General features: G+C 35.4%; 1 protein-coding gene across 10 annotated transcripts in view; it reads right to left on the bottom strand.

Annotated features, from left to right (window-relative positions):
* The window catches only part of SBF2 (SET binding factor 2), a 300,617-nt gene that overhangs the window by 186,667 nt on the left and 90,478 nt on the right, over positions 1-23,472 (bottom strand). For 6 of the 10 annotated variants that reach the window (XM_048070135.2, XM_048070140.2, XM_048070143.2 and 3 more), the window contains one exon: positions 23,074-23,162. The exons of 1 other annotated variant lie outside the window; for it this stretch is intronic. In XM_048070135.2, the coding sequence (XP_047926092.2) occupies positions 23,074-23,162 (89 nt within the window). Of the gene's footprint in view, positions 1-5,483; positions 5,526-23,073; positions 23,163-23,472 lie in introns of those variants that run through there. 3 more of the 10 variants (XM_048070139.2, XM_048070142.2, XM_066997288.1) reach the window with 2 other exon arrangements.

Here is a 23,472-nt window from a genome sequence, read left to right as displayed (position 1 = left end):
ACTTTTTTAAAAAAAGTAAAATACTGAATTTTACAACACTACTTAAACAAAGCAACCCTTCTGATTACAATCACAAAAACCTCTTACACCGTGATGTCAAATTGCAGTTTCAGAAATGCTGGATTCTCTTGTTCTAACAACAGCTTACTAAGTGGTAACATGACACTTCTGGTTAAAAGCTTTTCCTGGAGTATGTTGTAAATGAAAGGAATCTTGGCAAGTCAGTATCTCACTAGAACGTGCAATTCTGCATGTCATTGCCTCTTGCTTATTCACTGTAACAACAGATTTAATTACAAAACAAGTAAGAGAAACAAACACAGCCTCCTGCAGTTCCTGCTTTATTAGCAGCATTCACCTCTCTTTTTCCTTTATCATAAGACTCATTGCCAAGACCATGTCTCACGGCAGGACAGGAAAACAAAAGAATTAAAGAATTGCTAAGCTGAGCTCAGTTACCCTTAGTCACCAACTGATGATACTCCTATTTTGGCATTTTTTAAAGCTGTGTTCAGATACTTCCCGGAAGCTCATGCTGCATTCCACGTTACAGCTGGGACTGTGCTGTAACAATGAGAAGAGTTTAAAAAGTCAAGCAGTCACTGTCAGATAAATACCTCCATGCATAACCATCTGGTGAAGCCCGGTCAGGTTTGCCATGCCATAAAATGAAATAAAACACAGAAATACCACAGATTTAAAAAAATAAATTTACATAAACTTTAGATTCACCATCTAGTTGTCTTTATACACACATTTTAAAAACAGTCTTAGCCTGAATTTCTCTAGGCACTCCCTTTCTGTATTCAAATGAATCTTCCAGTACTAATAGGACACAACCATTCAGGTATTTTCACTTTCTATTTTAGTAACATTTTTTTTTTTCCAGAATGGTACTTTAAGAAGCCACTTGTTTTCAATTGGAGGAAAATATCAGTTTCATTACACTTCATCTATAAGATACAAAACCACATTTCAACAATTTGCATATTTAAGGTATCTATATATCTTTTAAAGTAATTCCCATGAACCTTTTACTAGGCACTTTGTAAACAAAAATAAACTTATATTCAAGATGAAAAGAGTTAATGCTTAGCATTTTTATAGAGAAAATATCCCACTTTGCCAACAGTTATTTTAATTAGAAAAGCCCTTGCAGTAGATTGATTCACTTCAGTTTTGAGTATTTTGATAACATAAAAAACGAGTTATTAAAAATAATTTCATATGATACAGATAGTAGGTAAGCGCAACACATTATGGCTTCATCTTTCACATCATTTCCTGAAGTTATATACACAAATAATAAAAATGCACAAATAGAGTTTCATAATCTAAACAGAGTTCAAAATTTAACCCGTGATTAAAAACTGCTCTTCTAAGAAATTAAAAGGCAAAATACAAATCACAGTGTTCTGCCCAGTAGGCTTGTTTAAGCATTTAAGAAGTTTAAAGAAAACTTTGCCTATTGGCCACAATTAGACCTCTATGATGGAAGAGATTAGAAAATGAGTAATAAGTTCACACACTGACATGAAACATTTCTGAATTGCTTAAGGGCTTCTTTTCCTGAAAATTAAATAATTAGGTGATAAAGCATGCTAATTTATGTGTCCAGCCCTTGCAGCATCTGTTTCTCACATTCTAAGCGTACAAATTACAAGCAATACAAGTGCAGGGATGAGAAAGCCCACCCAGAGCACAAGAAAGAACAACCTCGCTCATCCTCCCAGAAAAGGAGAATGCAGCATGAAAACATTCAGACCAACTGAACATGATGTTTTCCATTTTTACCTTCACTGCATTTTTCAGTAGACATTCATACCCTCCTACAAAATTCCTACCAAACACGTCAGCTGATCAGCATTACTTATCATAAAGAAAGGTACCTTGAGTTAACCAAGCAGGTACTCTGCTTCTCAATAGGGCTGACAGCAGATGCACAGGGAAGAGCTTTCAGGCCTCCAATAACTTTTGACCAGAGATCTGGTGAGCCAGAAGAGAGCCTCTTGTACAAGTTTCTACAAACACTGCACATTGATATAAAACAGATGCTGCTGACATAGTATAAGCCAAGGCACAGCAATTACTAAAACCAATATATTGTGTACTTGGTTCTCTCTGTGAAAAATAAACAGAAACCATGTGATTCAATGGAGCACTGAAAACAACTCTACAATAAAATGCAAGTTTCCTGTCAATACCTGTTAAAGGTTAAGAAGACAAAAAGTATTTTCAGCCTGTCTGCATTCTTCTCCAGAAATGTCATATTCAGACATCTTTTTCAAGTGGAGGCTTGTGAAGTGGGTCACTAATTACATCAAAATGTTGGAAACCTTGTAGCAGTTAATAAGTAGGCCTATCTCCTGTATTACACTTCAGCTTTTTGTTAATGTTTTGCTTTAAAAATGCATTGATTTCCATCAAGATCCTCTAAAAGGTACTTTGGAAATGAGCACTTGGGTTTTGTTAACAGGTCACACCAGCAGTCACTGGATGAACTCTGTGCAGCTGAAGAAGCTGCTGTTCCCTACCGACAGCTGCAGAAGGGCAGCCACAGCCCCTTCACAGAGCAAAGACTCCTGTGATGCTGGGCGAGGAGCACAAGGAGAGCTGGAATAATTCTGCACCGCTACGGATACAGAATTAGTCACAAGATGTGCGCAAGCCATGCGGTCATGCCATGAGCTACATGCTGGGATTCACCTCTGCCCACCTCATGCAGCAGTAAGGCCATTTTGCAATGCAATGGTTGCATTATTTTGTCTCTAAACATTAAAAATCAAACTGCAATGGCAAGCAGACAATGTACTTATTGTTTTCGGATTCTTATGTACTTTCAGACTATTAAAAAAAGCATCAATAAGAGCAAATACAAAAGTATATGAAAAAAATGATATTGCCTGAGAGAGAAATAAGTGTCTGAATGCAAACTTTTCCGTTAAGGTAACTGACGGGATGAAGCCAAAGAGAAACAATATATTCATTCCAGTAATGCTAACATACATATGAAAAAAGTTATTAAAAATTAATGGCTTACAACCGCAAATCGAGTATTTTACTTGCAATCAGTTGCATTTCTCTGAGTGCAAGAGAAGAACTGTATTTATTTGTGCAGGTAATAAAATATTAAAATATAGAAAAGATTTCTTCAGAAATGCAAATACTTAAAATCTGTCAATATGGTCTTTGCAATTTTACTTTCTAGTCCTGTTCCAGCTGAGCCAGCTGATGCTTGGGCATGAAGGTGCCAAAAATGCAGATGATACCAGCTGGGGTGGGGAGGGGAGCAGCCGACTTACTGAAGCAGTCCTGTCCCGATTACAGAAATGGACTCTGTCAGGAACCTCATCATGTTCAATGAAGGCAAATGCAACGTCCTGGCCCCTAGGACTCCAAGCTTTAACTAGGAAATACATTTCAGCATCTAGGACATTACTGTGTCCTGTTTCGCATGAGTTCTAGACTATAGAAGTTGTAGTAATAAGAAACACACATCACTGATTTGCTCTGCTATGTAAAATTACAAGTTCTAGAGTAAACTTGCAGATGTTTTTACTGAATAAAACTGTTTAAAAATACTTCAAGCCTAAAAAGATACTAAAATAAGTATGTAGACAGCCCATTTTCTTTTCAGACAGCTTTACTATAATTCACACACACACGCACAAAAACTCTGACAAACTAGCTAAAACTAGTTGAATTACCAGATATTTTTCCAATATATGGCTTTTCACCAAACAAACCAGTAAAATTCCAAGGTTAAATGTCCTACCATAAAATATGTCACTAAGTATTACACAGAAGGAGCCTGATGTCCAAAGAAAGAAAGTTTTGTAAATTCAATACATTTACATCAGTACCAGGAACTATTTCATACTTTTTTATACAGAATATCATCCCTTCTTTCTCTAAAAAACTACAATTGAAAAATATAGGAAAATATAAACTGAAATGTATTCAAAATAAAACTTCACCGTGGAAAAACACTATGTCTAACTAAAAAGTCCCTCAAGTTCTCAGAAAAGTTCACATCAGTGTTTGCTCTCAGCACAATTACAACTGTTATTTTCCTATTTCTACAATTCTAGACTTTGCACTAACGGTTAAAATTGGAAATATGCATCAGGAACAGATGACGGGGAAAAATCTGAAAATTGCACATGGATTGTCAACAAATTAACAACAAATGCTAATATCAAAAGAAATTCAAGATACTTGAATGCAAATAAATTCACCTTACAAGCTCAAACTACTTAAGTAGTTTAAACTCACATCAGACATGGATTTCTACAACATTTTTTCCTTTACTTACCAATGATTTAAATAAACTTTCCTTTGACCCCAAAGGTTTTTTCCCAAGACACATGGAAATGTAAAGCTACACTGAACCTCACAAGAATGGGAAGAATTTAGAATGGAAAGCACATGCTTTTTTTTTTTTTTTTTTTAAAAAACTCCTCAGCAAGGATTCTCTTCTCTTTATACCAATAGTCTTTATCTCAGTAAAGCCACCTGTGACAAGGTGGGATGCAGCTTTAATCCAGATATCTAGAAGTAATCCCACTGCAGAGTTCTTCGTTCTCAGCACCAAGCTGGGCACATGTATGACAGGCAAGATGGTACAGATCACAGGAGGGCCTGTGGAAGGTGCCTCAGGAGGTCTAAGTCCAGCCTCCTGCTCAATGTAGGCTAAACCCTGAATTTAGACCTGACTGCTCGGGGCTTTACCAAGTCAGTCTTGAAAACCTTCAAGGATGGAGATAATTCAAAAATGGGATACTGTAAAATTAGTACTGATAGAATGTGCTTAATGGAACAGCTAGTAGATCAGGCAGTTACGTGTTACATTTAAACTTACAGATGGAATTAGAAAATTTCTAGGCAATCTTACAATCTAAAATTCCACCTCTGAAATTTGATCTGTAGGAGCAATCACTTGCAAAGACTCAGCAAATACCTGAAAAAATATCTTGCAGTGAGCCCTGCCTTTATTTTTATATATACATGTGTGTGTCTGTATGTACACATACATCATTTGTGTGTGTATATATATACATATCCATTTACTTTAAGCAGATCAGCCATTTAAAACTATTTTAAATCTGGGGACAGAAAGATTTGAGAGCTCTCTTCACTTTTGAATATAGTGTATAATCAGGTGATGTCACCTCACCTTCTCAGCTGCAAGCTGAAAGAACAGTAAGTATGATGATGGTCAAATTGCAAACCTCCTACCAATACAAATTCTCTTGCACACAAACAGATGACCTCTAATGTTGAGACAATTATTTGTTTCTCACATCCACTATATTTTGGCTTCTTTCCTAAAGGACTGCTATATTATACATACACTTTAGTATCTCCTGCTTTTTCTTCAGGATAACCTCTCACTCTGCATGCAAGATAAAAAAGGATGCTTATCCAAAATATTAAGCAGTGATTGTCAAAACATTATTCCCAAGAAGCAAGTAATAGCTTACCAACTGCTTAATTTCCCCCACTGTCATTATTTTTTAAACTGATTAGTGGGATAGGGTAAGAGACCAGGAGGAAGAAAGGTCAGGTGATGGAAAGAGGCTGCAGCTGGACCACAGTGCGATTCCTTGTCTCCGCCCCAGCATCCAATGCACCAGGCAGACTGCACAGAATGTGACTGAGGGACAGCAAGTGGTCGAGCCAAGGTAGCATTCCTTAGCTTCATTAATCTCAGTTGTAGTAGGAAGTTATGTATCTCGGCATAAAGAAAACAGAAAAGTACTTTTACCCAAAAGTGTAATAATAAAGGTGGTTAAATATTACCATCTCTCACATAAAAGCAGTAAAAAACAAATTAATAAAAAAAATCCCTGGACTTGCAAATCATATATTGTATAGTGCTCTTCCTGAAGTGAAACCACAGAATACATTTAAGTACTTAAAAACATCCTTGTGCAACATTAAAAATTAACAAAGAGATTTTTACTTCTGAGTAAAGGGAAAAAAGTAAAGGAAAATGACTGAAGCACTGCTTTTTTTGTGACTGCTCAATCTAGTATCCGCTAGATAGTATCTTCCAGTATCAGACTCCAGTATTTGCTGGAAGCCAGATACTTGTGGTTTCTTCATGCAACTGATGTGAACCAGCTTCTACTGGTTATTCTAACAGAGGGGTTCTTCAGTGTCAATTCACTTCAACAAGGACAGTCTGGAGCACAAAGGGTTAGATACTCAAAACGAGACAGCAAAAATAACTTCAGATGCTAAATACTTGACTAAATATTTTCCTTTAATCCCAACATCAAAACAAAACACTAAGGCACAACACAATAAAATGTTATAGTCATGCATGCTTGCACTACATTCTATACAAATGTGCAAACAGAACTCATGACCGACTTGCATGAGGTCTGCTAGCCTAAACTCGTGAAATTAATGTTAGAAATTATATACAGAGGAAGTCATCATATTATCAAATGTTAAAAGTTAGGAAAAAATCAAATTGTTCATATTTATGCATAATCCTAATGTCTCATCTAAACTAATTATTTCCAGAGACAGTAGGTTGTTGTTTTTTTTTCCCTAATATAAAAATAGATTTCTTAGTAAAGGAAAATCTCAAAAAAAGTTAGAAAGGAATATTGCCAGCTAAAAAGAGAAAAAAAAATCTAAGAAAAATATTCTGTCTCGTCATTTCCACTAAGTCCACACAAAAGTACTCACAAATTGTTGTGGAAATGTATGTCAACATTTAATGGACTTTAACAAGCTTCTTGCCCCTCTCCTCAACAAAGTATTACACAAAGCTTGTTCCTAAATTCTGTTTAAGATCATGATTAATTTGATTCAAAATATGGCAAAAAAAAGAAAAAAGACATACTGCATTACTAAAAAGGGAATACATTCTTGTATGCTTTAAAGTGAATAACCTGTACTGAGATAGCCAGTATATGTAAGACAAAAATTACTAAGCATCATTCCATGCATTTATGCTCAGTTTCAATTTAAACTATGAAAATACTTATTTACAGGTATTTAAAAAGCCACAGTAAGAATGCAATGAAGCTCTGGAAGTCACCCCCTCTTTCACTATCCAGAAATTCTAAATATATATATATATATATATGAAAAAACTGATAATGTTTTTATTTTACACATATTCATACACATAATCACACTGACTAAACTCATCTCTAATTATGACCCATGGTGCTTCCAAGGATTAGGTTCATGACCTCAAGCATTATAATTCTTTTCTAGACTAGATCATTAGTAATGTTTACTATAACAGAAAACATCACTTGAGAATTGCAGTCTTGTGCAAAATTTATGGGATATGGCATTGGAATTAGAGCCTGAAATTTTGGTTTAAAAAAAAAAAAAAAAAAGTCCACAAGTGCCACAATACTGGTAAGCTGTTCTGTAAGTACTGGTATAGCTTTTAAGTAAAATCTTTTCATTTTCCTATCAAAGTAAAGTCAGTCAGTATAACATCGGTTGAAAAATCAGGACTAGTCTAATTCATGGGTCTCAGTAGTACCCGCTTTGGTCAAGATTAGAGGATGTGTGGCTTTAACCCTTCTCCCTCCTAGTGAGAGGAGCATCCGAGCATCTTATTCAGGTTCCTCAGCAAAGATGACTGACCTGAATTGTTTGCTCTCTTCAAGTCTGACTCTCGCAAAGGGAAGAAAGGGACTTAATCAGGAAAATTCAGCACTTACAGCCCCTGACATTCGAGTCAATTGCAGGAAGACAAACACATATATATTCTTCTGCTTCAATGTGTTGGTTGGTTTTGGACATACCTATTGTAGGGGGCTTTCCTTCCCCCCTACTTAGGACGTCATATAGAATGTTCAAGGACCACTTCCAATATTGTGACTCTGGTAAACAAGTCGTACATACAAAGTCAAAAATATACTGTTTGGATTTTTATTTTTTTTTACTGTGCAGTGAAAATATACACAAATTAATTTCAAAGAGGAAATAATCACAAACAGGAGATTTGTTATGGAAATTTCAAAACAGTTCATCGCGAGGAAAATTCAAGCAGTGATAAACACCATAAGCTTCAAAGCTCTGTTCCAAATGAACATGAGCAAGCTGGCCATGTGCTTTCATGAAAGCACACTCTTGGCAACTTGGTTGGAAATTTCAGAGTCAAAATGCCTGTTTGGTAAAACTCATTAAAAGCATTCTTTTAAACTTTTAAATATTTATTAGATGTTCTTGCATCAAATATCAATTGAAAAGTTAAGAAAAATTTGACAGTAAGTAGGAAAAAGCTGAAAGATCGGCATCCAGACTAACCAATTTGTCTTCCTTCCTCCTGTCACATCCCAAGCCACAAGAAGGTGGCCCATGCAGCTCCCTTGTCGAGCTAGGCCCAAGGCACTGCCCCTCCAAATATGATGCAGCTGCTTCTCTGCCAGGAAAGCAGCAGGCCCTTCGGACCAGGCTGGGCCAACGAGGCAGCACAAAACAATCTCATAGCAATGATCTCAGGTTGTAGGACAAGCAGGCTCCAAAGCCAGAGGAGTGGGAATATAACAAATAACAGCAATAACATGTAGCAGTTTTGTTTGTGGCATGTCATTGTGATAAAACTCACAAAGATTTGACCGGCCCCAAGAAACGGTGATGAGTTTGTAAAGTCTACTCGTGTCAGAGCACATTCCATGAGATGCCCATGGAATCCTATTCTCAGGGATCTGACAGGCTAAGTATTTTCAGAAACGTTTATTTTTCTGGTATCATACAGTAACCAGACATATTTTTTGAGAACAGTATAAATGGCCTAAAAAATACTCATCCCAGTTGAGGAAAGTAAAAATGAGCACAAACTCTCCAACACTGGCAAATGAAGTGCAAAATTACCAAGAGAACTAATCAACAAATCTGGTGGTGAAGCTTGCTGAGGAATAAAATAAAAAGCATATTGACTAATAAAAAGATTTCAAAATACATCACAAGTATAAAGTTTGTAAAAACTGGTGAGGACAATGGATAACTAAAGGAAAGATGATCACTCAAGAAAGGCTTATCTAGAACCCCCCCAAAACAGTAAGAATTTTCTATATTCAGATATAGTGGAGAGACGTCTGGGGAAGCTCCCACAACAAACCCGTAATTTTGGAGCAAAAGATATATAAGATATTTCAGAAAACTAAAACTAAACTCAAATAATCAAATCACCAGGAATGGAGAGAGTGTTATTCCAAGAGTTCCAAATGAACAAGACACGAAGTTAGTTATTGATCGCAGTTTTCACTTCCTACTACTGATTGTTTGAAATTAGAACAGCATATACCATTATATATAAAAAGAAGCAACAGTGTGCCATCTCATGATACCTCGCATGCCTTCCCAAACTACCTAGTGCCAATTCTTGTTGGTTTTTGGACAATATGCCCGATGGACTTCTCTTCTGATCCTGGATATCCATATTGCCATTGGTATACAGTATAATTATTCCAGGAGTCTCATAAAAGCAAAACTTTGTTTTCAGCACTTTCTCATAAACCTTGATTGACCTACGGAAAGTAGCTCAGCTTCTTTGTAGCATAATGTTCCTAGTTGTGGCAGAATTAATATATCTACACTTACTTATCTATTACACTGCTAAAACTGATGTTTAAAAGACAGACTTCCATTATTTATATGGGCCCCGTAGCACTAAAGCACATAATAAAAAATAGAAATAGAAGGTTCTGCTTGTATATCTAGTAAGAACTTTGTAGAAACTGTAGTCGGCTTTTTGCAACTTGTAATTTAAACAAGTCATCCTAATGCTGTCTCGGTAGAAAGACAGCACACATCTTTTCTGTACTCTCTCATATGGGGTCTGATATAACTTAGTTCTCCCTGCAAATCATGTTCACATCTTTCTAGATAGAAGCTAAAGTTGGGTGGTCTTCTCTTATACTGGATCAATTCTGGCATAGAGAGCAATCCCAATCCCACACCTCAAAGGAAGAAAACCTAAGGTAGGGGATAAATGGTATTAAAACAAAATGCTAAATAACTCACAGTTAGGACCAATCCATTTATACTTCATACAGTGTAAGACAAAAAACACTGGAAAACCAACATTGAAAAGGTATGTTTTCTGCCACCCTTAAAATTGATAATCTGAAGAGCTAAGAGCCATTAAGTTTATTTCTTTGAATACTCTTCAGAAACCACTACTAAGTTCAATCCCTCATTTAATTACAGATTCCACTGCAGTACTGCTTTTGCAACCCACATGCAAGTATCATCCATAATAGGTAAAATAATGTACATAAATATCCTATTACCCAACTCATCACAGTAAATTAATACTTTAAAAGGAAAGCTTATAAGCTTATCATATTTAAGCAGTAAGACAGAATAGGGTGTGCATATGCTGTAATAATGACACACCTTAATAGTTAATAATACATGAAGTATGTCACTATTATCCCATACTACACACCCTAAAATGCTTCAGTACAGATCACATCTATGCATTCAAAAAATTAACTGAGGATACTTAGAATAGGTGCCTATTTAGGGGGTGATATGTTTCATCAGAAAAAAAGGAAAACAAACAAACAAAAAAAAAACATAAAACATGCCAGAGAATGTTCCTGCTTGGGTAACCATTTCAACAAAATTTTTCACCGCCATCAAATTACAAACACAGAAAAAAAATCTTTAAAAATTACTTATGTAATGCACTCATAGTTCCTACAGAAAAAAAGTTTAAAAAAAATGAATGAAGAGTACGTGGAAACAATCTCTTTCATTTTCTGTAACTCTTAAGCATTCTTGCAAGCTTAAAGGTGAGTTTTGAAAGACGTGCAGCTAAAAAACCTTTAAGCAGGCTCAGTTTCTTTGGTTAAACTGTATCTGCCTTTCAATTTTAACAAACTAAGAAGCAATTTAATAAAATTGGCCCTCTTTAATTACCTCTATTAACTCACAGTTTGAACTCAGAGAATGAAGAGTTAAGTGGTTTTCGCTGAACTCTTCCACAATACCACCATACCGCTTGCAGTCTAAAGCCAAAGTCAGCACAAGATCAGATATTGTTATATTTTCCTTAACTGTATATTTATTCACCTTGGAAGTAAACTTGAACGTTTGGGAAAATGTATTATTGAACACTTAACTGAAAACTAACTACTCGACCTTTGCCACACAAAGTACAAAAAAAAGTATGTTTGTGGCAGGCCAGAATGAACAAAATTGAACATTGATATGCCTTCGTTTTAAACTCAACTGAAATGCAGTTAAATATTCATTAACCACATATGATTCCATAGAATTTATGACTACTATACGCTTTCTCGGGCATACTGAAAATAACTCAACCACTTATTTTCTTCATCTGAGGCATACTATTACAAAAAACTAACATCGAAAATGCCTCAAGCCTAATCAGTCTTGACAAGAAGATTGTTATTTAATGTATCTCTGTTCATTTTATATCTCTTCTGTTATATAAATTGGAAACTGTTTCCCATTTCATGTCAAATTTACACAATTGTATTACCCAAGAACAAAGAAAATAGTAGATATTTATTTCTTACAATATTCCAAAACAGTTTTCCAACTACACAGTTGGAAATGCTGCTAATCTTTTAGATTAAAGACATTCAAACACGAAATGACCACAACATTTTCTTTTAAGTAATACTATTGATCAAAGTGGAACAACAAACAAATCTTGAATTTTAAAACAGAAAGCTTTGAAGGTGTGCTCACGTAAACGATTTAGCAACAAGTGATTTTTCTATGCAATTTTTTTTACTCGGGGTAAATACAGCTCGCTGTGGATGCTTAAAAGCTTCTAATACAGAAGTTACTGCTGCTAAAACATCTTGGTCAAACCAGCGAGATGCCTAAAATTGGGGGAGGAAAATGTACTCTCCTCCCACCACACCCCACACTGCTTTTGGAGAGGTCTTGCCCATTCCTCTATTATTTGAGAGGTGGAGATCAAATTCAATATACACGACGTGAAACTGATACGAAAATGGTCTAACAAATCTTAAAAATTGCAAATGCCAACAAGTCTCTACAAGTATATTACTGGTCTAGAATGAAGGAAAATCATTGTGAAATAAGCTTTTCTGGTATGCAGTTATAGCAAATAATCATGAGGTGATGCCGAGAAGCAGACAAATCTGGTATTCAAAGAATGTTAAAAATACTGAGGTCACAAATGCACTCTGTAACTTTAGTACCCACTTCTTATCCCACTATTTTGGTATTAAATCTAATTTGTTATTCATTCTAAACTTATAAGCCATTACTTTAATGAACATCTCTCTTCTACATGCTATAGGGTTACAGCTTTACAACTTTTACAGTTGAAAAATGAACAGAGGATGATCTTGTATATGCCATTTGGAGAAGTGGACTAGTGCTAGCTTTCAAAATATTACATTATAAAGTAGATTTTTGTAGTAAATTACAAAAGTAGATATCCTCTCTTAGACTGAATTTATGTTTTTTTTAGAAGAAATACGTGTTTCCTGAGCTCTTAGCTCCAAAGTGAGCCTAAGATAAAGCAACAGAATCATGATTTCATTGGGCATTTTTAGTGCTAACATCATATTTGCTCAATTAAAATCCAATGTGTAGATTGGCACAGTATATTACAAAGTGATCACATACTCTGAGTTTGCCCCACCACAGTTTATTTTAGAGAGACGCTACCATGGGCTTGAATTTAATTACCTTTACTTAGGTAAAGGGCTTAAATGTAAAATTCTGAAATCATGGAGAAAGGAGGAAAAAAAAGCAGAAAGCCAGCTCTTATATTAACTCCTCACAATTTATTACTGAATAACAACAGGAATATTAGCAGCTTGGTAAGTAGAACATTTTACAGGGGGAGCAAAGTATTATTGCCCACTATTTATTGCATTGTTTTATTCCTAATTTTATGTATATATTGGTTGCTTTAGTTAATGTAACTTTGCAGAGACTCATGTCAGAACATGTATTCTTTCAACACAAAAAGAACAAAGACATTTTTGACTTGAGGATAACTGAAAACCTATTAAGTAACTGAGTGTGATCTATTTTTCGTATCTCCTTTTGTTGACATAAATAAAAGATGGTTTCTCATGAAAGATTATGAAACCAGCCAGTGCAAGAAAAAGATGAGCAACAGTTTGAGGACACCTTCATGACAAAATCTAGACAGAATAGTTGCTTCAAAACGAACAATAGTACCTTAGTTTGATACACAAATCAAAAAAGATGGGGAAAAAATCACTTCAGGAACACCACATAATGATCAAGTTTCTGTTTTAAATATGCAGAGGATTTTTGGTTTGGGGTTTTGTTCGTTATTTTTTTTCCTGATATAATGCAAAATGGAGACTGGTACTGCGATATTTTAATGTTATGGAAACATGCAGAGCATGCAGATACAGAAATGAAGGAATCGGGTAACGGTAAGAGTCAGATCAAAACACAGATTGTTTGATTAGGGACACTTGTACATGTCCATAGAGAAGGTGAGGTGAAACGTGATGTCCTATCTCTTATCCTATCTCCTCAACTTGCATTAGGAATAACAAGATTTGCTATATACTGCCAGGGAAGCCCTTGAGTTCCAAAAGTCATTCAAAAGATTTGGGTACCATTGTTCCTCCCCTTTGTCTAGGTTCACTTTGCAGCTCTGATTTACTAAGTTGCAGGCTGATAAAGAACTGCAAACCTTAAAGGGATCACCATACAAGTAACACTGACCAGCTGAAGTCTGAACTGCCTTATCTCCAAATCCGTGAAAGTTGGAGCTTCAGACCACCACACTACATACCAGTTCAAACACTTAATTTATTACTCTACTGTTCATACAGAAATAAATTATCTTCTAGTTTATCCTGGTGTCCATTACAGCTAAATAAAAGCACCTGTTCAAATGATCATTTGACAGCACATCCCTGAAGAACATAAAGACGCTGCTGCAACTGAACACAGGTCAGATAGGTCTCTTTTAGCAACACTAAATAAGGCCGTATCACTTCACAGATCAAACTGTATCATTAACACTCTCATCTTAGAAATCCACCACTTCTAAGGGGGTTGTCCTACACTGCTTTGTATCTGACATTCACAACCCAATGAAGACAGAAGGAAAGTTAGTGCTAGGAAAAACTCAGGTAAACAGATAACAAAATTACAGCTTCTACAATATTGATTCGAGACTCAAAATTCACTACTAAGAAGCCATGCTTATGGCTTCACTCGTACTTTACTATGATCAAAAGTGAACTCCATAAAATCAGTTTAATAACTTTTACTTAAAATAAGGAGCTATCTTCATTATTCTCACAGCCATTTACCAAATCCTACTGAAATAAACACCTTATTATAAATGTTCAAATAGATCCCAGAGCTTATTAAATAAAACGAGGTTAGACCTTACCAGAAATTATTACAGAATAATATAGGAGGAAGGCCATCTAATAGCTTATAAGCTAATAGCTTAGCTCCTTTTAAATCTTCAAACCTACAAGTTAATTCATAAGGTTGTCCTTTTTCTATCTACAAATATCAGGTTCTCTAAGTTGTGAGGTAAGGGACAAAAGAGAACTAGAGTAAAATGCTGTACAATAAAAACTGAAAGATCTGAACACGTTTTTGCCAATAGTACTTTGCAAATAGTATTTGCAAATAGTACTAAGCAGTCTTTGCTTTATAAACGAACAAACCAATGACACCAGCCTCAGGATTTTTAAGTACCAAAAGCAGTCGAATTCCAATTAGCGAAGGTACTTGAGACCAACAAAAAAAATTTTGAAAAAAATTAAGAAATAAGCCTCCAAGTCCTTTCCCTAGGGGTCCGCATGGCACAGTCTCTGTGAGGCGCTGAACAGCTCAAGTCAGCTTTCTACCCAAGCCTGCACAGGTAACTGTGCCACGTGTACACTTAGAGCACGCAACTGCTCTGCCCTGTCTAGAAATTAAAACCAGGGGTTAAATAAATTGGGAACAGTAAAAAGTCTCTGTACAAATACTGGTTTGGCTTCTAATTGAATAATACAAGGGCTAACAGTGAGCTGCAGCACACAGAATATGCCAAATTGGAAAGTCTTTCGACTACTCAAAATCTGTCACTTGCTTTAATTATTTTTTAAACGAACACAATTTAAATACACCTTTTATAACACAATATGAATTATCACTTACACTGTATAAAGGTATCACAAACATTTTTGAAGTTGAAGAAGTCAATCTTTAAAATTGCCCAAATGATTTAAGTCAGAAGAAACCTGCATCAAATGTAAGAGAACTGACATAAAAAGTTAAAATTAAAAAGTTGATCAAACTGAGAGAAGGATCCCAATTTATAAGTACTATGGATTAGAAATTCTTGGAAACAACACAATCAGTTTTAAAAAATACAATCCATTAACAAATTTATTTAGAAAAACATAAAGGTTATTTTCCATTACTCTGTTTTCTTGAACTATTAGAAAACATTCCAAACTGATTTATATTGATATGAATCAACTTCACAGATAAATTATTTCTGGATTCCCAGAACACATTCAATGACCCAGTTCAAATTTCACAATCTTGTATTCAGCCCAATAGACTGTATTTGATTAGATGCACATCATCTGCCTCTCTGCTCCTTCACAAAACCCTAGAAAGGATAGCTCTGTGACAACTGGATATATAGTTATGAATTCAGTAGACAAGTCTTGCTTTCTGGTTCTCTTGAAATCACACAGATTCTCAGCTCACTGTACAAACACACAGGGAAAAAAAATACAAACAGAAATTTCAGTCCAAAAATGCAAAAATTACAGCATGTCTAGCTTTAAAAAAAAAAAAAAAATCCAATTTCTTACAAGACATGGGAATTTTAAACAACAAATTGTTAAGTGATTCTGAGGCATTTCACTTCAATGTCCTACTATATTGTCACATTTTTCTAATTTTGATTTTCTATCTTCCTATGAGATAGGTACAGGAACCTGATCTGACAGTGACAAAAAGAACTCTGGCCAGCAAGGATAAAGTTCTAGAGGAAACACCTGCTAGTTACCACTGCCCCTCTCTGCAGAGGGAGCAAACAAGCAGACAGACAGAGATCCAAAGCCTCCAGATGAACAAATCAAAAAAGAATCTCAGGAGATGATCCAGGCTACTCTGCTTTCACGCCTCACTATTAACTTCACAGAAGTCATTCCTCCCAGATATTTTCTGAGATCAAAAATGAACAATACTGACCAAAATTTTCATTCTAAGCTCTATTTAAATGTTTCTTACTATTTACACTACATTTTCTTTGCTATAGTATCCATACACTATTATTCACCTTATTTTCAAAAGATAAGGACAACAGTTCATTCTCTTCCCTTCTGCAGTAGTCCCTTATTTATCTGAAGTCTTCGTATGTCTAACCTGTCCAGCTCAGAGCAGCATTCACTTTTTGAAAAAATTAAACTTCCTTGGTTCACGATTAGCTCAACATGCACAACACTCTTGTTTGCAAAAACAAAGGATGAGGAAATACTGACACCTGTATACCACTTAGACAAGGTCAAGTGCATATGGCACAAGAAACAGATGGAAAACAGGACTTTCATATAACAACAGATCTGGATGTTAGAGTGCACATAAATACATCCGCATTCATCTCTGTGTACTTGGGACTACATCAGAATTGTTCTGTGAACACAGAATGTCCAAACAGGTGTTCCCTCAATATTTTAACTTTTTTTTTTTTTTTTTTTTTTACCAAAAGTGTTGCCTGTATTATGGTGTGTTCCTTGTTTATTTGTTTTTTACAGTTTGATGACAAACGAAAAAAATGGATCAAACATTTTCATTGCATCCTTTCATGGTATTTTTTCAAGTAGGACCAAGTTTTGCTACACAAGGACTACTTGCAAGTCCTCAGATTTCAATATCAAATTACTTTACCCCACTAATCTACAAAATCCAGAAGTTAAAATCCAATCAGTAAGAGTAGTGGGATTCTAAAACCTGAATATAACTATTTTACAGCACAGCAGAGACACTGCTGTAAAACACAACACATTTATGGCACTGTAAGATTTCCACTGGAGGCTAACATAGACAAGTTAAAGGAATATAAACTGAGTCCATAATAAAACTCCAATAAAAACGTTAGCTGTTCTTTTGTGATCATCTGTTTTCTACTACACTGCTGAAAGCACCAGTGCTGCAAGATAACGAAAAGGAAAGAACACCGCAATGCATTTAGAAGTACTACCTTAAGTTCTGTGATGTAGTTGTTCATTAAATAATTATATATACAATGATTTTTGAAAGCTAAAAAAAAATCTGAGAGGAAAGAGGGAAAAAAATCAAAACCAAAATATCTATAGCTGATCAAGTGCACTGAAGGTTAAACAGACACCACAGATAAGCCTTTATTCAGGTTCTTAAAAGCATTAATGTTGCAGAAAAATTGGCCTACAGATCAGCAAGTTAAGACTGAAGCATTTAAAGATTAACCCCCTTAAAACTTTAATCACTTCAGGCTGTAACTGGCTCATTTGCAACCCAGTTTCTCCCTTACGCCTTATTTAAAATATAGGTAAAATGTTCAGGTATCAGATATTTTTTCTAGAAAACAAGCATTACACCAAAGCAGTAAAACAAAAATAACACTAAATGACTGGCACTTGAATTTTAAGAGTATCACTTCTGTAGGAATGACTAATAATTCTATGAGTTTCAGAGACTCTCTGTCGGGAATCTCTAAAAGTTTAGGCGATTGCTACTTTAAGATCTGTTTTACCTTAAAATGTCTTCAATTGACTGACAGCAACTCTGTTTTACAACACAACTATGAAGACAAATTAGGTGGTTGATTTTTTGTTGGTTTTTTTTTTTGTTTGTTTGTTTGTTTTGTTTTGATAGCTTTCTTCTCCCCTGTCTCCCCTGTGAAGCTCTAACAGCATTGTATACCCGCTTAAGATCTCAGAGGTATAGCTGTTAGTCACTCTTAAGAACTGTACATCTCTGTGAAGTGGAAAGCTGTACAGGACTACAAAGCTGGTTTTGTCAAAAGATTGAGATCTTTTAAGTCAGTCAAAATTCAGACACGCTTTGAAAATGCAAAAACATCTTTCCTTACACTCTTTGTTTTTTTTTTGTTTGTTTGTTTGTTTTCATATCCCAAGTCTCAGTTAGTTGGAATCTGGAAGCTGAATCCAGCATTTCATAAAAGACATATTTCATGTATAGTTAACAGCTCATATCTGAAGCTGCTTAAAGGTCTAGAAATGCTGAGATCAACACCAGTGCATAGTATGCTCATACCAACAACATCAACTCCTCCTCTAAGAGGAAGCAAGCATCCTGCTTGCTCTCAAGGGGATGCACACACTCTTTCTTCAGAAGCATTTCTCTTTGCATCATAATGCTTGTAATGCCTTTCTCCAAAGGAAAAAAAATATAAAATTTTTACAATTTACAATTACATCTTATAATTTAAGTAGTTATTTGGATAGGCCATTTACTTGTATAGAGATGTATGTTCAGTTGTCTACTTGCCTATGTCTGAAATCAAAATTATTAATAACTGATAGCTCTACTACTACTAATGGTTATACCGGGAAATTTTCTTCCCTTTACTCACAAACTGCAAATACATTGTATCCAGTTTTAGACAATGAATCTATTTCCAAGTGTAACTTTCATTGGCCTAATTAGCATTATCCTCCTAACGCTGAGTAATGCAAATGACACGTAGTTCAGGTAATTTAGCCCTCTGACCAAAACAAGTATACACTGTAACACTTGAATACCAAGGTATGCAAGTATACATTGTAACACTACATACCAAAGCTTCCTCCTTTGATGTATTACTAATTAAGATGACTAGAAAGGTTTATAACAGAATTAAAATTGGCTTATAAATAAAAAAATATGCAGAAATGTAAAGCCAACTCATGCAAACAACATACTCTCTCAAAGATTCTTTCTACAAGAGAGAACAAGAAGTTTGACCATCCTAATATAAAACCAGTGTGTATCTCTCTTGATTTTGGAGTTATTTTTAAACTTGAGGTGTATCTGTGCAAAGCTGAAACGACTTCTCCAGACAAATCATGGTGAAGGATACCTAAATATATGTACCTAAAATACCACGCAACTAATCACACTGGTAAATTTTAACTGCATACTCTAGAAGCTGATGACTTAAATGCTTCTCTGAGAAAAATGCTTTTTCTTAAATCTCTCTTTGTTCTTCAAAATCAGTTTATTTCCATGAAGCATGCATGAGAAAACTCACTTTGGTCTGCGATTTGTCAGTAAACTAAAGATGCTCAGATTCTGAGCTGAAATTATAAAATATGTTCCCTATTTTGCCCTTTGAACAGCCCACAGAAGATTCTAGCATATTGGAGAAGAGCGTCCTGCTGCTTTTGAAGTAACGCAGTCAGTAGAATACTCATATGCAATATTAAGAAATCTCACACCTTATTCTCAGTTATATGACATTCAACAAACAGTTTAAAAAGTATCCTTAGTGTCCTTATTAGCAATTGTAATAATCAATAATCCATTTTAAAAAATCTACAGGATGTTTCACAGGAATTTGCAGGTGACTCCATTCTCAATGTTTCTCTGTTCAGTTATAAACAAAACAAAGGTAGAAGCTGTAAAGCTGTGAAAGAAATGGAAAATGCAAAGAACGAAAAATCAAGAAAAATCCTTTCAGGTCATTTTACGAGATGCAGACAGGTAGAAGCTCTAAGAAAATACACCGACCAAGACCTACTGAACACTGTCATAGCTTTGCTCACTTACCAGTGACAACAAGAAACCATAAAATTTATCTACCAAGATAAATTCAAACTCTTGACTTCAATAAAATTTCTTATAGTGTATTTCTGTTGAATTTTGGACAATGTGTTTATTTCAGAATTTATGCTTATGTTAAACGAAACCAGGATGTTCCTAACACACAGCACATAGAAAAATAGAAACAGTTGAAGTAACACTCTTGATCCTTAAAATGCAGAATATACACACACCAAATGTAATACCCTTCAGGAAAGTTCAAACTGCAATTACATTTTATAGCGACCCAATTTTCACCATATCTATGTCAAATTAACTAAACGACAAATACAGTGAATGCTACAAGTTCTTGCATTGTCATAATCTTTCCTTAGCAAGATGTCTCTCACTCAGCCTAGGGCAGGTCTTCCCATGTTAGCATTTTTCAAAATGATGTTCAACAAAATGAAAAACATTATCTGCAATGCTTTTATTATTCAGCTTAAAATTACCTGAACTACTCTGTTTTCTACACTGACTTTATTCAGGTCTCAGAAATCTGGCCAAACTGGAGTCACTTGGGGATATATGCAGGGTTGTGGGGAGAGTAGAGCCCTCCATATAAGTCTTGGAAGATTTTGTCTATTAGTTTTTGGGCGGAGCTTGGGCAAACTGCATCTCTACAAGCTGTGCTGATCACTAGGGTTCTAAAAGGGCATTTTCCATGTTAAAGTACTAAAACCTGGGGAGTGGGTAGGGGCATAGGTCTTCTCTGAGATTTCTGCTCCCCTTGTTTCATAAAATACCAGTAACAACATGGATGGAAATGGTATTAAATCACATCATCCATTAGCTGCCATGACGAATTATCTGATTCGACCTAAATTATTTTTCCAAATAACTTGGACATTCAGTGTCCAAACTCACAGACAAATAATACACTGCATAAAACACCCGGGGGGTGGGGGACGACCACAATTATCAGTCAACAGTCTCAGTGATTCATGGTAGAAGAACTAGCTTAAGCCTCAAAAATAAAATTCCCCCTTCAACCCTAACACTAGACATGAAAAGCTTTGACCTTTTTTTCCCTTCATGAAAACACAGTGGATAACACTATTTTTTAATACAAGCCATTGTTGTTTTGGTTTGGTTTTCATTTCCCAGTTAGAGAAACCATGTAATTCCATAAAGATCCTTCATTCAAAGGGCAGGAAACACACTTAAGGGATTTTAACTCAAATTCTTCATAGAACTAAGTACTATTCATAAAAATGTCTATCTTCGTTCTCTAACATTTTTGTCAACTATTCTGTTTTTATCTTCTTTCTCCTTTTTTTTCCAGGTTTGCATGTTACCCACCTGATGATATTAATGTTGTCCTTAAGATGACAAGCAGAAAGTCGTAGCATAGTGTTTCTTCTTTTCTTTCCACCAATGCTGATTCATGCTACACTTAGCCAAAAACTTGAACATAACATCCTGCCCGTATCTGACTCTCACAAATGATTTACTTTAGTACATGATCTTTGCAATATCTCTTTGATCTTAATTAAATAAAATTTTATTACCAAGTTTAGATAGCAATTCAAAACTTGCATAATTTTACAGACTAGCTGAACAGATGTCCTCAACTTTTAAGTAGCTAGATTTCATTTTACTTGGGAAGTTTAAAGTATCAAAGACTTTGCTTACTGAGTCATTTGGGTACAGATACAGTATGAAGTAGCTTCACTGCTTTAAGTAAAACTGTGCTCATTTATTTCAAAACATCATTGTAAACAAGCTGTGTTACTTTGAAATTGGTAATTTATGACAAAAAAACACCTTAGTATGCTTCAGATGCTTGCAGTTGTTTAAGGCAAGATCAAACCACCTAGTTCAACCCTAAGAGAGTGGTTTAGAAACAAACAAAAAACACCTAGGCCTTATTTTTCTTCTAAAGACCTGCAAGTGTATACTGTGTAAAATAGTCACTTATCTGAACTCAGTCAGTAGTCATCGAGCACACACTGGCTAGGCATGTACTAAGAAGACAGCTCCCAGACAGAGTAAACAACAATTGCTATACATAGTGGTATAATGTTGTAACAGTAGTAGAAATACTCCAGAGAAAGCAGGAGCTTCCATTGTTTCAGCACAGCACTACATTGCTAAATGTAGTATTACGCAAGTGTACCACAAACACTGTAACTATCCATCACGTGTATCGGAAATAATGCTTACACCAGTAATTAATGTATGACATCCCCCCAGAACATAAGGATTGTGCTTGACTATGAAGAAATTTAGACCACACTTGAAAACGAGCAGCCAGTCATGTACACCAGCACACAGTGAACACAAACCTCTGCCATGTAAGAGCAGGCGCAAGCACTAAGCACCAAGATGCCCCTTCCTCCTTATACAGGAGAAGACATAGCCAAAGGCATGACTCTGTGAGCTAGCTGAACAGCACTTGAAAGGTATCATATCAATAAAAGCTTGCTATGTCTGCTCTATCTGTGTAATAAGTTTAATGAAGCATCAGTGTTTTGTCCTCTGCAGCCGATTTTGTCCTGCAGTGCAAAGACTTCTATTGCAACATTTCCTACAGACCATCTCCTTCCCTAGCTCATCCTGTCCCAGAAGTTCCTAAGTTCATAGCAGTAAGTTTCACTCTGACTTCTCAGAAACCTAATTTGCAGTGTATGACCACAGTATTTCATTTCTTTGCAGGACTTTTGGGGCTGTGTATCTAGTCAACTCCTGACCTGGATGAGTAAGATAAACCTACATATTGCATCTCACATCATCAGACCAAGGGAAGGAACGAATGAATTATCACAAGGAGTATTTAAAATAGATCACTGTATGCTAGTCTTGTTCAGCACAGTTTTCCTTAGCACTCCTTATGCTATCTGATCAGGACAGAATACTGGGTAAAGACCAACCCTTTTAATGAAGCCAGTTAATCATGATGTTATTTTAATTTATTTATTTATTTATTTTACAGTATACAATTACACATTTTTATTTATTTGAAAATGATTTGAAAAGTCATCTGCAATCTGAAGGATGCTTCTAAAAAATGTAGTCAATGATAAACTTATTGACACAAACCAACCATAAATACACTGTAACTTTGCAGCAGACTTACTGTATTCTAGGAATATCTACTTACATGTAAAGAACAGTAATAAAATATTATTCTAAAAGCCATTATCTACCCCCTTTACTCACATAACTTGTCTCCGTTCCCTGTCAAGATAAATAATATGTTATTGTGAAGGCAGACACATCTTCTAACTATACATTAAAGAAGTTCTAAAAATTACAAAAATTACAGTGCAAACTTACCAACTCTATTCCCTGTGGAAAAGGAGTATCTTCCCAGTCCTTCTGAGGAAATCTTTGTATTATTTTTCCCAAACCTTCTGCTGGGCCTGCTGAAAAATAAATTCAATTACTGAAAGATAAAGTTCACATACGAACTGGTGAAATTTCAACTGCCATAACTTTTAGAATATTTTCAGAATATACCAATACTAGCAGCCCAAGAAGCTAAACAGGCTCCTCAAATGTGTCTTGAAGTCACACAATAAATACAATCTTAATATTCTCCAGTAGTAACATGAGGAGTCGCTACAGGAAATGAAGCTGCAAGCTACATCCAGCCTACAGCTGCCATGCATATTTACAGTGATAAATGATTTGGGGCTATTACAGGCTACAAACAGAAGTAAATTAAAATAAAAA

This window comes from Anser cygnoides, chromosome 5 (assembly GCF_040182565.1).
Source record: "Anser cygnoides isolate HZ-2024a breed goose chromosome 5, Taihu_goose_T2T_genome, whole genome shotgun sequence".
NCBI classification, from domain to species: Eukaryota; Metazoa; Chordata; class Aves; order Anseriformes; family Anatidae; genus Anser; species Anser cygnoides.
Note: the sequence above shows the minus strand (reverse complement) of the source record. Positions and strands in the feature narration are given on the sequence as shown.